This window comes from Loxodonta africana, chromosome 15 (genome assembly GCF_030014295.1).
Source record: "Loxodonta africana isolate mLoxAfr1 chromosome 15, mLoxAfr1.hap2, whole genome shotgun sequence".
Lineage (NCBI taxonomy): Eukaryota > Metazoa > Chordata > Mammalia > Proboscidea > Elephantidae > Loxodonta > Loxodonta africana.
The window spans coordinates 23,769,570-23,784,860 of record NC_087356.1 but is presented as its reverse complement, the minus strand read 5'-3'; the positions used below and the strand labels follow the sequence as shown (position 1 = coordinate 23,784,860).

At 43.9% G+C, this 15,291-nt stretch overlaps 1 protein-coding gene across 1 annotated transcript in view; it reads right to left on the bottom strand.

Moving 5' to 3' along the window:
• Positions 1–15,291, bottom strand: part of ANTXR1 (ANTXR cell adhesion molecule 1) — a 274,861-nt gene that overhangs the window by 98,351 nt on the left and 161,219 nt on the right. Inside the window, exon 14 of the mRNA XM_003413659.4 lies at positions 1,082–1,123. Within this exon, the coding sequence (XP_003413707.2) occupies positions 1,082–1,123 (42 nt within the window). The remainder of the gene's footprint in view (positions 1–1,081; positions 1,124–15,291) is intronic.

Below are 15,291 nucleotides of genomic sequence, written 5' to 3'. Positions count from 1 at the left end.
CAGGCTTGGAGATTGAGGAAAATGAACTTGAAACCTCAATGTATCTTTTGGTCCCTCTACATTTTTAGATCTGCACTCTGGCTTTCAAATTGGCTGGTGTTGCATGCAGCAAGTCTAGCTATCCCGGGAGTAATCAGGGGATTAGGAAAGCCGTTTGCTTTGCATTCCAGCCCGGGATGCTCTTTCTCACCATAAGCCTTTAACACCTATGATTCCTTTCACTCTGTTCTACCCCGGGCCACCATTGCATCAGAACTGCTAATTCAGTGGTGAAGGCCAAGGTTTTTCTTCTTCTTCTTTTTTTTTCCCCCAGATGATGAGGATTTGAAAGCAAGGCCAGGGTATTAGCACATCCCCCTCCAGTGCGTATTCATCACTGCCTGGAAAACCTTGAGATGACATCATTTTAAATTAAAGAACAATGGTATACTTCAGGATCTGGCTGTTTCCGGAAACACTGATTGAGGCCTAAGCCCATTGCCGTGGAATTGATCCTGACTCACAGCGACCCTATAGGACAGAGTAGAACTGCCCCTTAGGGTTTCCAAGCCTGTAAATCTTTACAGAAGCAGATTGCCACATCATTCTCCCATGGAGCAGCTGCTGGGGCTCGAACTGCCGACCTTCCAGTTAGCAGCCAAGCGCTTTAACCCTAATGCCACCAAGGCTCCTCTTGATTGTTTGGAGAAGGTGGTAAATTTGCTCTGCTCTGCACACAGAAGGCAGAAGTCTCTGGAGGGGGGAGACAACATTCAGGCGCTGGTTCTAGAAGAAAAATCAGTACCTCAGAGCACCAAATAATTGTAATGATTGAAACAAATGTTATATTTGCATCTCACATTTTATCTTTGGGGGAAGAAAACCCTCCAGAAACATTCTGTCTTTGGTGGCCAGTTTAGTTCAGTTCCTGTTTAGTCCCTGGTTAGGAAAGGTCAAAGACAGGCATTTCCCTCCCCATTGCTTCATATGCAGTGGGGGCCTAGGTCTGACTTAGCTCTGCTTAGTCCCAGCCAGCCCCGTCATCTCCCTGCCCCACTCTGCTGCCCTGCCCACTTGGCCGAACCTCACCCTGGTGGCTTACCTCACTCTCCTCAGCAGGGGGTGGAGGGACTTCCTTGATAATCTGAAAAGAAAAAAAAAGAAACAGTCAGTGGAAATCTTTGGCCACCTGCTTTCCAAGAGGCCTGCTCTCAGGAGGTACCTAGGTAAAAAAAAAAAAGGTGGTATGGCCATAATTACCACATTAACTGTGCCAGAGTAAGGGAGAGTTAGTCAATGCCTTGATGTGTCTTTCTGGGCAGACTAGCTCAGTTAGTAAAGCATGGCCCAGGCTGAGGGTTCCATTCTCAATTGGTCTGTTGTGGCTTTGTATCAAGAAAAAAAATGCTCCGTGGCTAACCCAAAAAGCAAAACCAAACCCACTGCTGTCGAGTCGATTCTGACGCATAGCGACCCTATAGGACAGAGTAGAACTGCCCCCCATAGAGTTTCCAAGGAGCGCCTGGTAGATTCGAACTGCTGACCTTTTGGTTAGCAGCCATAGCTCTTAACCACTTCGCCACCAGGGTCTCCATGGCTAACAGTTTCATCTTTTACCCTAGTAACTATCTTGTAAATGTATTCACACATTTACTCATCTGGTCATTCATTGCATCAAGTCATCCAACCATCCATCCTTCCACCTGTCCACCCACCCGTCCACCCACCTGTCCATCCACCCGTCCATCCATCTGTCCATCCGTCTACACATTTAACAAAGAACTGTTACTCAGCAGAAGTTAATCGTTACTGCAAAGATGAGTCAGATGTGGACCAGTCAAGCCACTTGCAATCCAGTTAATGATCAATGGCCCCACGCGGTACCCATAGAGGGAGAATGTGATGTCCAGGCTGACTAATTCTCGGCAGAACAGCAGCTAAGGAGGGGTAACCAGGGATTGGTCTCAGGGCACTGATACTTAGGAGGAACAAAGACTTAAATAATAAGACTCTACTCTGCAACTGCTCCATTATCGGGGCTGGAGAGAGACATGTGGACACCTCGGGCTGGCAAGCAATTGAATGCCTCTTCTAACCAATGAGAGGGTGAGTGATGCACGTGAGAAGGGTAGGGAAGGAACACAGCTGGGTGGCAGTAAGCAGCCTCTCATGCTTGCCTCCAAAGTTATACCTCACTCATAAAGGGAAAGCTCTTGTAGTTAATTAGATTTAGTTTCTTACAGGGAAGTTGGGCTATTATCTACTGTGACTCCACTATGTCCCCTGAAAGGCTCCTCCCCTCACTCAAACCTTATTATCAGAGTTTTCGGTCCTCTACATACAGACATTTTCCTTAGAGGAATTCTGGTAAATACAAAGCTCATTACATATCTCTAGATGTCTTAGTGTCAGAATTGGCTGGGATGGGTGGAGAAGTGGATGGATGGATAGATAGGTGGATGGATGGGTGCCTTGGGCATCACCCATACAACCAATTCCTTCATCTTCCAGTTGGCGAGGTAGTCCCTGGCTGGAGACCAGGCTGCCTACCTGGTATCGAGAGCCTTTCCTCATCACTCCTTCCTAAGCACACATTTCTTCTGATTTGATGATTATTCTTGGACCTAGCTAGGACTCTGACCCCCACTGCCATCACCCAACCTACTGTTCTCTGTAATGTCATCGCTACATGACTAGCTCAGGCACCACAACATGCTATCAACTTGAGCTTCTATCAACATCAGCCAGTGGACGGAGTCTCCAGTCATGTAAAATATCATATGCAATTAATTGAAGGGCATAGGCTAAGGCCTTCAGGGGTTTCAAGCTTTCATTTCATCTACCTCCACTTCCTGGCCTTTGTGGGAAGCCTGGAGAACGTCTTTGGAAAGGCTGAAACCATGATTTTGCTCACCCACTCAACTCTGGCTCAAAATTCCTTAATAAAACCTCAAGGGAGGGCTGTTACTGCCCAGTGCTGATTTCCCATCATCCCAGAGGCAGTAATTATTTTAAAACAGGAAATGTTTGGAAACTGGATGGTGGGGTGAGAAGCTGGGAACTGTGATTTGGAATGTATCTCTCCTCTTAGGTCAGGGGTAGGGAGGGGAGGGAGAGGAAGGAAGAGCAGGATATTTGGGAATACAGACAGACGCTGACAAAGAGTGCTGTGGGCAGTGTGTGTGGTAAGAACCCTGGGCTTAAGGAGGTTGAGTGCAGAATGGCCAGGCTTTTTTGTCTTCATGGTGCTATTATCCTCCTCTCTCTCGGAGAGGAAGTACAGCATAATTGTAATTGTCAAATGTGAACTCCAGGTCTGACACTTCCTGGTTGTGAGGACTTGACAAGTCCCTTAATCTCCCTGAGCTGGAATGTCCCCAGTCTGTTAAATGGCAGCAATTGCATAACCTTGCAGGAATTGAATAACAACAAGCAATCATGTCTGTAAAACATTTGGTACACAGTAGGTGCTCAATACCCAAACTCACTGCCATCAAGTCAGAAAAATCTACCCTATAGGACAGAGTAGAACTGCCCCACAGGGTTTCTGAGGAGCAGCTGGTAGGTTTGAACTGCCAACTTTTTAGTTAACGACCAAGCTCTTAACCACTGCGCCACCAGGGCTCTCCAAGAATTCCCATGCGGAATAAAATGCACTCTTCTCCACCCACAAGGCCCTGCATGGTCTGGCCTCACCATGTCATCTCTTCCCTTTACTCTCTTCACTCCAGCCTTAGAAACCCTATGGGGCAGATCTACTCTGTCTTATAGGGTTGTTATGAGTCAGAATCAACCCGATGGCAATGGGTTTTGGTTTAAGCTGATGGAAAAATACTATCATGTTCAGGTAAACAGTAAGTAATTCAGCACCTCAAATCTGGCCTCGTTGGTTTGATGTCTGGTTATGTTTAGCAGGAATGAGGAAGTCTTAAAGCTGTCCACCACCACCCTTCCCCCGGGGGCAGGGAGCAGCTCACCCATAGGATGGCAAGGAGAGCTTTCAAAGTGAGATCCAGACAGGCTAGGCCTGAAGCGATGAGATGATCATTGCAAGCAGTGAAGCTGTTTGGGCTGTTCACGAGGGCACTAGACCTGCATGCCAAGGCCAGCACAAAGGCCACCGTAGGGGCGCTCTGAGTACAAGGACTGGTCAGCGTGCTCCACCTCACCCCTCTTGAGGGCCAGGGCCATGCTGGTTGGAAGAGCAGCTCAAGCAATGGCCTGTAGCTCGCAGCACCACTGCAGCCTTGCTGCAGGCAGAGTGACCTTAAAACACAGATCTCAACAGGTTGCCTTGTACTGAAAACTCACTCAGGAATTCCCAACCAAAACCAAACCCGTTGCTGTTGAGTTGATTACGATTCACAGCGACCCTATAGGACAGAGTAGAACTGCCCCATTGGGCTTTCAAGGAGTGGCTGTTGGATTTGAACTGACGATCCTTTGGTTAGCAGCCAAGCTCTTAACCACCGCACCACTAGAGCTCCCCAGAGATTCCCAAGAGGGATAAAATGCACTCTCCTTCATCTACAAAGTCCTGCATGATCTGGCCTCACCACCTCATCTCTTCCCTTCACCTTCTGCCCTCTAGCCTCCTGGTCACCTTCCACATGCCCTGCTGCTTCTTACTTGATTCTGCCTACATGCTCTGTCCTGGTCCAGGCACTCTCCCCAGTTAACACCTCCTTATTGGACAGATCACCAGTAAATGCATCTCCCCAGGGAAGCCTGTTATAGACCTCATAGAAGAGATGAGGTCACTTTTATGGGCTCTCACAGTGCCCTGTCTTTTTTTTTTTTGAATTATTTTTTTTATTGTACTTTAGATGAAGGTTTACAGAACAAACTAGTTTCTCATTAAACAGTTAGTACACATATTATTTTACGACATTGGTTAACAACCCCAAGACATGTCAACACTCTCCCTTTTCAACCTTGGGTTCCCTTTTACCAGATTTCCTGTCCCTTCCTGCCTTATAGTCCTTGTCCCAGGGCTGGTGTGCCCCTTTAGTCTCATTTTGTTTTATGGGCCTGTTCAATCTTTGGCTGAAGGGTAAACCTCAGGAGTGACTTCATTACTGAGATGAAAGAGTGTCTGGGGGCCATATTCTCAGGGTTTCTCCAGTCTCTGTCAGGCCCCCAAGTCTTGTCTTCCTTTTTGAGGTAGAATTTTGTTCTACATTACATTTCTTTCCAGTTCTGTCTGGGACCCTCTATTGTGATCCCTGTCAGAGCAGTCAGTGGTGGTAGCCAGGCACCATCTAGCTGTACTGGACTCAGTCTGGTGGAGGCTGCGGTAGATGTGGTCCATTAGTCCTCTGGACTAATTTTTCCCTTGTATGTTTAGTTTCCTTCATTCTTCCTTGCTCCCAAAGCTGTGAGACCAGTGGGGTATCCTAGGTGGCCGCTCACAGGCTTTTAAGACCCCAGATGCCTTTTGTAGCACTTTTCGTTGTAATTAAAAGGTTAATTGTATAATTCCTTGTTTCCAACTAGAATGACTAAAAAAAAAGACTAAGAAGGTCCTTATTTCCAACTAGAATGCAAGCTTTGATCAGCTGAGTACTGACAAGCTTAGGTTTGGCTTGGAAGCTTATGGGAGGTTACTGTTAGACACTGATTGTCTTTTTAGCTTCTTCCTCATTAACCAGTGGCTGCTGAGTTGACTCTGACTCTGACTCATGGTGACCCCATATGTGTCAGAGTATAGCTGTGCTCCACAGGGTTTTCAATGGCTGATTTTTTGGGAAGTAGATCTCCAGGCCTTCCTTCTAAGATGCCTTTGGATGGACTCAAATCTCCAGTCTTTTGGTTAGCAGCCAAGTGCGTTAACCATTTATACCACCTGGAAGTGCCTCCTTCCTCAATGTTGTTAGGTGCCATCCAGTCCATTCCGATTCCCAACGACCCTATCTATCTATGTACAACATCAGGAAACGCCGCCTGATCCTGCGCCATCCTCATAATCATTGTTATGTTTGAGCCTGTCGCTGCAGCCACTGTGTCAATCCATCGTATTTTGAGTGCCTTCCAACCTGAGGGGCTCATCTTCTGGCACTGTATCAGACAATGTTCTACTGCTATTCATAAGGTTTTCACCGGCTAATTTCTTTACAAAGTAGATCGCCAGGTCCTTCTTCCTAGTCTGTCTTAGTCTGGAAGCTCCATTGAAACCTGTACACTACGGGTGACCCTGCTGGTATTTGAAATACTGATTGCATAGCTTCCAGCATCATAGCAATACGCAAGCCATCACAGCAGGACAAATTTATAGATGCATGGGGAAACGGACAGATGAGTGGGACCTTCCTCATTCAAACCATCTCATTAAGAGGGACAAATTGAAGATGGATAAAGTTGAAGATATCCTTGATAAAATAGTTACAAGGAAAATTCCTCAACCAACATATTTATTAGCCTACCGTGGTAGAACTAAACACAGTACCTGGAATATGTCTGGGACAACTTTCATATTTCTACTCCAGAGGTCAGCACCACTTCCTTACTACCATCTTTAGGTTGGATATTTTGGATGGGTAGAAAGTGACCATTTGCTTCTTTGTGATAGCTGCCCTAGGGCCCCTTTGCACTAATGGTTGGACTGGTAAGGTAAGGGGGATAAGAAAAAAGGTAGAATTGAATGAGCAAAGAATTGGTGTTTCTTTGCTACCTGAGTTTCTTGAAACTATCTCTGTTGAGTTGAATGTGCCTCTTCTCCCCTCTTATCAGTGACTTTATCTCAGTTTTATCCACTCTCTGTTCAGGCAACCATCGAGTTAGGGCTTGATTTGACAGAGACTATTGTGTGGATGGGAGCCCCGGTGGTACCGTGGTTAAGAGCTTAGCTGCTAACCAAAAGGTCGGTGGTTTAAACCCACCAGCTGCTCCTTGGAGATTCTATGGGGCAGCTCTACTCTGTCCTATCGGGTCGCTATGAGTTGGAATCTACTTGACAGCAACGGATATGTAACGGGTGATTGTGTGGATAAAGAGAAGTTAGAAGAGACCAGATAGAATTCTCATCAAATTGAAATCTTACCGACAACTTCTCATTTTATCAAAACAACCAAGGTTTTTATGTGCACCCCTTAGTTTCGCTGTCAGAAATGGTAATGATGGCAGATTTAGAGATACAGTCAGCATAGAAGAAAGACCACATATGCCCAGGTCCTGTTTAACACCTGAGAAGCTTAGTTATGAACCAGGTTAAACTGATTGGGTCTCTGTAAAGCTATCTCACAAATTATTTTATATAATATTAAAGTGAAATAATGTATCTGGTGAGCTGATATTGCTTGCCTTCTCTCCCTCCAGAAATATTCAAGTTTTGCTCCAGATTTGTAGATTTTGATCCTTGCCACTTTGCCCTTGCTAACTCTATTGTTAAGCTCTTGTTGTTGTTGTTAGGTGCCGTCCAGTTGGTTCCCTATGTACAACCGAACAAAACAGTGCCCGGTCTGCGCCATCCTCAAGATGGTTGCTATACTTGAGCCCACTGTTGCAGTCACTGTGTCAATCCATCTGGTTGAGGTCTTCCTCTTTTTTGCCAGCCCACTACTCTACCAAGCATGATGTCCTTCTCCAGGGACTGGTCCCTCCTGATAACATGTCCAAAATATGTGAGATGAAGTCTTGCCATCCTCACTTCTAAGGAGCATTCTGGCTGTACTTCTTCCAAGACAGATTTATTTGCTCTTCTGGCAGTCCATGGTACATTCAATATTCTTCGTCAACACCATAATTCAAAGGCATCAATTCTTCGGTCTTCCTTAATCGTCCAGCTTTCCCATTTATATGAGGCGATTGAAAACACCATGGCTTGGGTCAGGTGCACCTTAGTCCTTAGAGTGATGTCTTTGCTTTTTAACACTTTAAAGAGGTCTTTTGAAGTAGAACTGCCCAATGCATTGCATTGTTTGATTTCTTGACTGTTGCTTTCATGGGTGTTGATTGTGGATCCAAGTAAAGGAAATTCTCTATAACTATAGCTCTACTGTTATAGTTCTGTGCAATGGAATGCAAAATGTAGTCTTTCCGATTTTTTTGGAGGGCAGCCTCTTCCTCATCCCAGGTGATAGTCACACTGGCTTATTAGAGAGACATTTCACTGAAAATTGAACATCAGGTCAGCAAACCACGTGAGGATCAGGAGGACTGCAGACCGACCTATTCCTCCTTAGTCCCCTGTTATGTCTCTGTCACCTTGTAGAGAAATCTGTCCACCACAACTTAACCTTTCTCCTCTTCCTTTTTCCTTCTCTCTTCACTGTGTGACAGGCATTGACTTAGGCTAAGCTGCACAAGGCCATGGTACACAGATGCTGATTTTCTGGCATGAGAAGTGAGACAAAACAGGTGACTTCTTTTTGACCCCCTTTCTTCTTAATTGTACTTAGTGCCTTGATATCTTTTTGAAGGAGCTGGATGCGGGCATCTCCTGCAACTGCCTCTATGCAGAAGGCTACAAAGGAGACAATTCCTTGACACATAGCCAACTCTGCTGTCTAAACAAAGTCCAAGAGATCAGCTTAAGAGAGCTTTTCTATTACTAAAATGAGGCACCCATTCTCTAATTTTAATTAGCTCAGCGGTTTCAAACCATATCGAGTATTAGAATCACCTGAAAGGCTCCTTAAAACACCAATTTCTGGGCTTTACCCTGAATTTCTCATTAGAAGGTCTGGGGTGGGGTCTGAGGATTTGTATTTCATATTTCAAAATTTGAAATTTCCCAATGATGCTTATCCTTCCAGTGCATGGACCACACTTTGAGAAGCACGAATTCGCTTATTTCTAACAACGCTGTTCCTCACCTATATACATGGTGTATGTTTTGCTTCAAGACTGAATTCCTATGAGTGCTCTGCTGAGATCTGCTTATGGCTGATAGAACCATCAACTTTAAAAACGTTTCAGTTTACCATTGATTTTGTCCTTGCTCCATTATAAGGAACTCTGAAGCATCTGTTGGCCATGAGTCCCTGTGTGTGGAAGACAGAGAATTCAGCTCTGTTTGCAGGCCCTCCCTTGCTTCCTCTGGTGTTTGTTCTCATCTCTGGTGTACAGCTGGCATGGCCTGGATTCCTGGATCCAGCTCTGGTTCCCCAGGAATCAGGGACACAGAGCTTATCTTTCATTGCCTGCAACATTGGCAGCTACCCCACTGAAATGCAGTTGCATTTCCTTCTTCCACAGTGGACTCAAAGCCTCTAGAAGACATGGGCATATCTGGTCAGCTTTTGCCTTGGCATGTAGTTCAGTGCATATTATGAGATCCCTAAGATGTAGCCACCATCATGCTATTTCTAGAATGAATGAGTGTATGTTCTTATGAAGAAAAAGGTAAAGGAAGTATTTCTGATCATCCTAAAATTTCTTGCCCTTTGAATAAGCACTTCAGTGATAGACAAGATAAAATTCTGGCCTCTCAACCCTCCACATAAGCATTTCTTTAATAATTCATATGTAATAGCCTCTTAGTGGGTTGAATTGTGTCACTCAAAGGATATGTTCAAATCCTAACTCCTGGTACCTGTGAATGTGACCTTATTTGGAAATATAAAATCAAGTTAAAATGACATCATATCGGATTAGAGTGGGCCCTAAATCCAATGGCTGGTGTCTTTATAAGACGGGGGAAACTGGGGCACAGTGATGCAGACACACAGGGGAAAGGGCCACGTGAAGATGGAGGCAGAGGTTGAAGTAATGTGTTTACAAGCCAAGGAACACCAAGAATTGCTGGCAACCACCTGAAACTAGGAAAAAGGCATGGAACAGATTGTCCCTCAGAGTCTCCTGAAGGAAGCAACCTTGCTGACACCTTAATTTCAGACTTTTAGCCTCCAGAAGTATAAGAAAGTAAATTTCTATTGTTTTGAGTGACCCAGTTTGTGGTGATTTGTTATGGCAGCCCTAGGAAACTAATATAGCCCTCAACTGCCAAGAATGGTTTGTGGCACTTGGATGCATCATAGGATCTCATTAGAGTCATAGGTTGGACTTATTGTTAATTGCATTACTTTACTGGAAACCATCTACTCCACATTCTATCCTATCCTCTAGTCCCAGCCTCCAAGTATATTCATTTTCCCTGTGGTTCAAGATTCTGCTTTCCAGCTTTGCATCCCAAACTAAATTTCTAAGACAATTTCCTGAAAATTTGAAAAATACATGTATAGTCCTTTAGTTTCAGTCCACGTATATGTGAATTTGTTCATACATTGTAGGTAAACAGGACAAAAAAATCCTGAACTTTGAAATCATGTTAACTCTAAACATGATTTTCCACAAGTTGTTAAGATTTTGTGCCACCGAGGGACATCGTGTGAGTGAGAAAGTGCTGCCCAGCTGCCAGTAGTGACCTGGGGAAGAACCCACGAAAGCTGCACTCAGCTCGTGTTCTTTCTCACCCTGGATTATTCATGTGCAGTGTAAGTATGTACTGAGCTCCTGAGAGTGTATGCTTCTCTTCATAAGAGCAATTAATACAAGCACGCATGTTATGTCCTGGTTGTAAGAATTCAGATATTGAATGAAGGAGGAAAGCCTTACGTGTTGAGGAGGAGCTTATGATGAGGCGAGAGAATATGGGTAGCATGAGAACAAAGGGTCTAAAGGAACCCAGTGAACCTCATCATAGACCATGCTTCCTATGGATGGAATTATGTCCTCCAACGAGATATGTTGAAGTCCTAACTCCTGGTACCTGTGAACATAACCTTGTATGGAAGTAGGGTCTTTGGAGATGTTATCAGTTAAATTAACATGAGGTCATTTGGGAGTAGGGTGGATCCTAATCCAATAGGAGCCCTGAAGAGACAAAGAGAGACACAAAGAGGAAGACAGTCATGTGATAACAGGCAGAGATGGAGTTACGCTGCAGCTGCAGGTCAGGGAATATCTGGGGCTACCAGAAGCTGGGAGAGATAAGAAGGGAGCTTTCTTTTCAGAGAGAGCATGGCCCTGCACACACTTTGAGTTCAGGACTACTAGCCTCCAGAACTGCGAGACAACAAATTTCCGTTCTTATAAGCCACCCACGTTGTGGTATTTTGGTACAGGAGACCTGGGAAGCCAAAACAACATGGAAAAAGAAACCCCAAAAGGAGAATGGATTCCATCAGAGCCATCGTTTTCTTTAAGAGGGATTAATAGCATGTGCCATGGATCGAAGAGACAGCTACAGGGCTGACAGCAGCAAGGTAGCACTTTCCTGGTGTTTGGTCTTGTTTAGAGCCCCACAAACAGCTTTTTCATGAAAGGAGAAACCTGGCAAAACAACAAAAGATGAACTTCTATTTTAAGTCAGTGCAGAGAAGGAATAACAAGACAATGAGTCACAGCCGTCCACCTCTGGTGTTGTGACACTTGATCCTAAGAATGTCCTTCCTTCTGTCTCATCTCTGTAACTCCAAGCCACATCATTCTCATGTCTACCAGGAAACTTCACGTATTTATTTTTTTTTAATATCAAGGTAAAGTGCTACATTTTCTGTAGTATTTATTTATTAAGAATTTAATAAACCAATATATTTAATAGATAAAATGGTGGAATTTTTTCTTGAGTTTTTTTTTTAGTGTATCATTTTATTAGATTCAGAATAGGTTTGAGTGTTCTGCTCTGAACCTGTTTCCCCCGAGAGTCCTGTTATTTTCATGGGTCCAAAATCCTATAATGCAGTAATATTTTGAAGAGCACATTTCATGTTATAGGAGAAATGACAGTATTTGAGAACTCTTGATGCATCTGATACTTAATAATTACCATTAACTTTGAAGACAGCAAAGGAAAGATGGCTGACAGGGCTTGACTTTCTTATCTGATTACTGGTGTTTCACAAAAGACACACAGTCTTTCTGTGTGTACAGCAAAATCCAAAGGAGTTGTGTAATAATTTTCCTTGATGTTGGTAATTTTGAATTGTGAACTCATGTTTAGCTCAGATTTACCTGTGAGAATCCTATGGGGCCTGGGATGAGGGACCAGCCTGTCAGAGAGGATTTCAGGGTTGCAGATCCCTGAGGCACATGAATACTTTTTATAAGCTTGAGCTCTATAGAACTCAAAGTAGTATAAATTTGAACTATGACACTCTGGGAGGTTATGGTTATAAATTCTCAGGGAACACACACACACACACACACACACACACACACACACGTACCCTAAACCCGTAGACCATTCTTTCACCCAGATGTCCAGCTTTAGGCATGAAACATCATTCCAACTTCCAGACTTTTAGGGGCACTGTGAGGCTATTGTACCAAATCTCTAGGTTGTTAAGATTGGAAAGTATTCCTGAGGGCAGTCCCCGTTTTAGGGTCAATTTACCATCTGATTTCCAGATTTGTCTTCATTTTGGTCTTGGGAATGTCCTCTATTTTCTTGTGAGCCTGGCTATCCATTTAAAACAACTTTTTTTTCTTGCTATGTAGTCAAGAATAATTGATTTTTCACAAATGATTACCTCTCAGAGGTGCTCGCGCATGTGAATGTTGTATTTAGATGGAAAAAGTTTTCTGGAGCCTTTGACTTAGAGCATTGCATATCCTAAGACTTGTGGGCTCATCTCTTAAACCTAACTCAGTTCCTATCCTCGAAGGTTCTGTGTGAGGAGAAACCATCAGGACAGAGCTGTGAGAAATACCCATCTAGATCTGGCAAGCCATCTCACAAGGGCTTTAATATCACAGATAAAGAAGATGCTTGCCCTCACTCTTACATTCTAGACTTCCATCCTGATTCCCAAAACTTATAATAAATATTTTTCTATTTAAAGTCAAATAAGCAAGGAAAAATAGGCAACTGGATGTGGAAAACATTCAGGAAGGATGAGATGCTAGGTGACAGCAGATAAATGAATCTTTCCACTATACAAACAGTATAAAGTTTAATAGAAACCTCACAGCTGACTGGAGCAGGTTAATGCTGGCCAAAGACTGCTTGAGTCCAGTAATTTGACACTGTAAAATTTTACCAAGGGCTAATGCCAAGGGTGTTGACCTAGAACGTAGTACAATAAATTTTCAACGAAATGAACTGAGCTCAACTCCTCCCTGCCCTTTGGAACTCAAATTTCAAATAATTTTTGGCCTTTTCATCTCATTGCCCTGAAGATAAAGACCATTTAAAAGGCCAAATTCATTATCTAGGGTGAGAGTAGTGGCAGGAATTTTAACATTGGCTGATAAGGCTGAAATGACTTACACGGTGTTGTGGATTGAAACGTGTCCCCCAGAAAAATATACTGAAGTCTTAACCTCTAGTACCTATGAATATGACCTTGTTTGGGAATAGGGTGTTTGAAGATGGTATCAGTTCAGTTAACATGAGGTCGTATCAGAACAGGGTGGGCCTTAATCCTATCTGAGTGGTGTCCTCATGAAAGAGGAGAAGAGACACAGAGAGACAAAGAAAGGACAGCCACGTGAAGGTACATCTACAAGCGAAGGCATGTCTGGGGCTAGCAGAAGCTGGGAGACACAAGAAAGGACCTTTTCCTAGAGCCTTCAGAGAGAACATGGCCAACTGACCCATTGATTTTGACTTCTAGCCTCCAGAACTGTGAGGCAATAAGTTTTTTGTTTGTATAAGCCATCCAGTTTGTGGTATTTTGTTATGGCAGCTCTAGGAAACTAATACACATGGCCATTTCAAAGAATGGCTGTGCATACTCTCCACTGGATGATACGTCAGTATCACTGCAAAACTCTACTAAGCAAAACAGGAAAAGAATTCCCTAAGGCTTGGGAGGAGGAGCCTCTGTCCTCTGCCTGGGTTATGGGTGAGGTGATTCCAGCCACTAGCAAGGCCAGTGGGACCTGAGCAGGGCACACAAGTGGAACAAGGATGTGTTGATGATGTTCACAGTAAGCTGTGAGTTGTCATCAGTGTCACAGTAACTTGGCAAAGGTGCAGCCTCCAAGGAGGGCAAGGAAGAGGCCATGCCCCAGCACTCAGGAACCTCTTTTAGTCCCTTTGACATCCTCCAGGGCTGTGTTTCCCAAACAGAATTTGGCAGATTACGAGGGTCCCAGGTAGCACAGTGGTTAAGAGCTCAGCTGCTAACCAAGAAGTCAGCAATTTGAATCCACCAGCTGCTTCTTGGAAGTGCTATGGGGCAGTTCTACTCTGTCCTATAGAGTCGCTATAAATTGGAATTGACTTGATGGCAACAAGTTCAGAAGTCAGTATGTTAATAAGTGTCTGGGGTGGGGATACAGACAGGCCAATTTAGATTTCAAGGTCAAAAGAAGTTTGGAGATTCACAATTCGAATTATCCTATTAAAAGGATAAAGGAGAAGTCCTACAGTGAAGACATTTATTCAACTTAGTTTAACATATTGTCTAAAATACCCCTCGTTTTGAAGTATGCCTATTTATTTCCTATAGGGTACTATTGTTCTGTGGGCACAGTTTGGCAATGTCATCCCTGATTAGTGACATCATTTAATCCTCAGGTGGTTTTGTTGTGGAACGAGGTTTGAGAACCTCAGGCCAGGGAATCTCGAAGAGGAGTTTATGAATATGTATATAAGAATACAAAGAAGTAGCCTTACAGACAATATGGTTCCAATTTTCTAATTCTTTTTGTGGGGGAATTAAGGGTAAAGGATTTGCCCAGTCCTTTAACTGAGGAAGGTCTGGTACTGGAACCCAGTCTTTGTTACTGACAGCTCACCTCTTCTCATTTCACCCAGTAGGCAGGAGGGTGGGGGGGGAATAAGGTGAGCAGTGAGGTAGCCTAGTAGGGGTGAGGGAAGCAGACAGGGCAGGGAGGAGATAAGAAAAGACTGGGCATGTGGGGTGTGTAGGGCAGAACTCCCGAGGTGAGGGCAGGGTATGGCAGAGCTCTGTGTGCCAGTGAGAAATAATCTTGTAAACTGCAGAGAGAAGAGTCTCCAGTTGGGGATGGGTGGAGGGAGGCTGGAAAGCGATCAAGAAAGCCCAATCATCCTCGGCCCAAGATGCCTGGATAAGGAGCTGCCTGTATTTAGGAATGTTTTTATTAAACAGATTGTCAGCAAATCCCTTTGGTGATGTGAGGCTTGGTTGTCTGGCCCTACAAATTAAATGTCGTCCTTAAGGGAGTGGACAACATTATTTAAAAACTTTATTTTTATTTCAATGTAGAGCATTTCAAGTTCTTGATGAATATTTGTCCCTGGCAATTAGTCACTGGCGATGTCCAAACGGCTTATTTGTTGAACTATCCTTGAAATTTTTTTTATCCTTGAAATTCAATAAAGTGAATTAAATGTGATCCTTTACATAATTGTCTAAAAACTGTTTATAATATACTTACAAA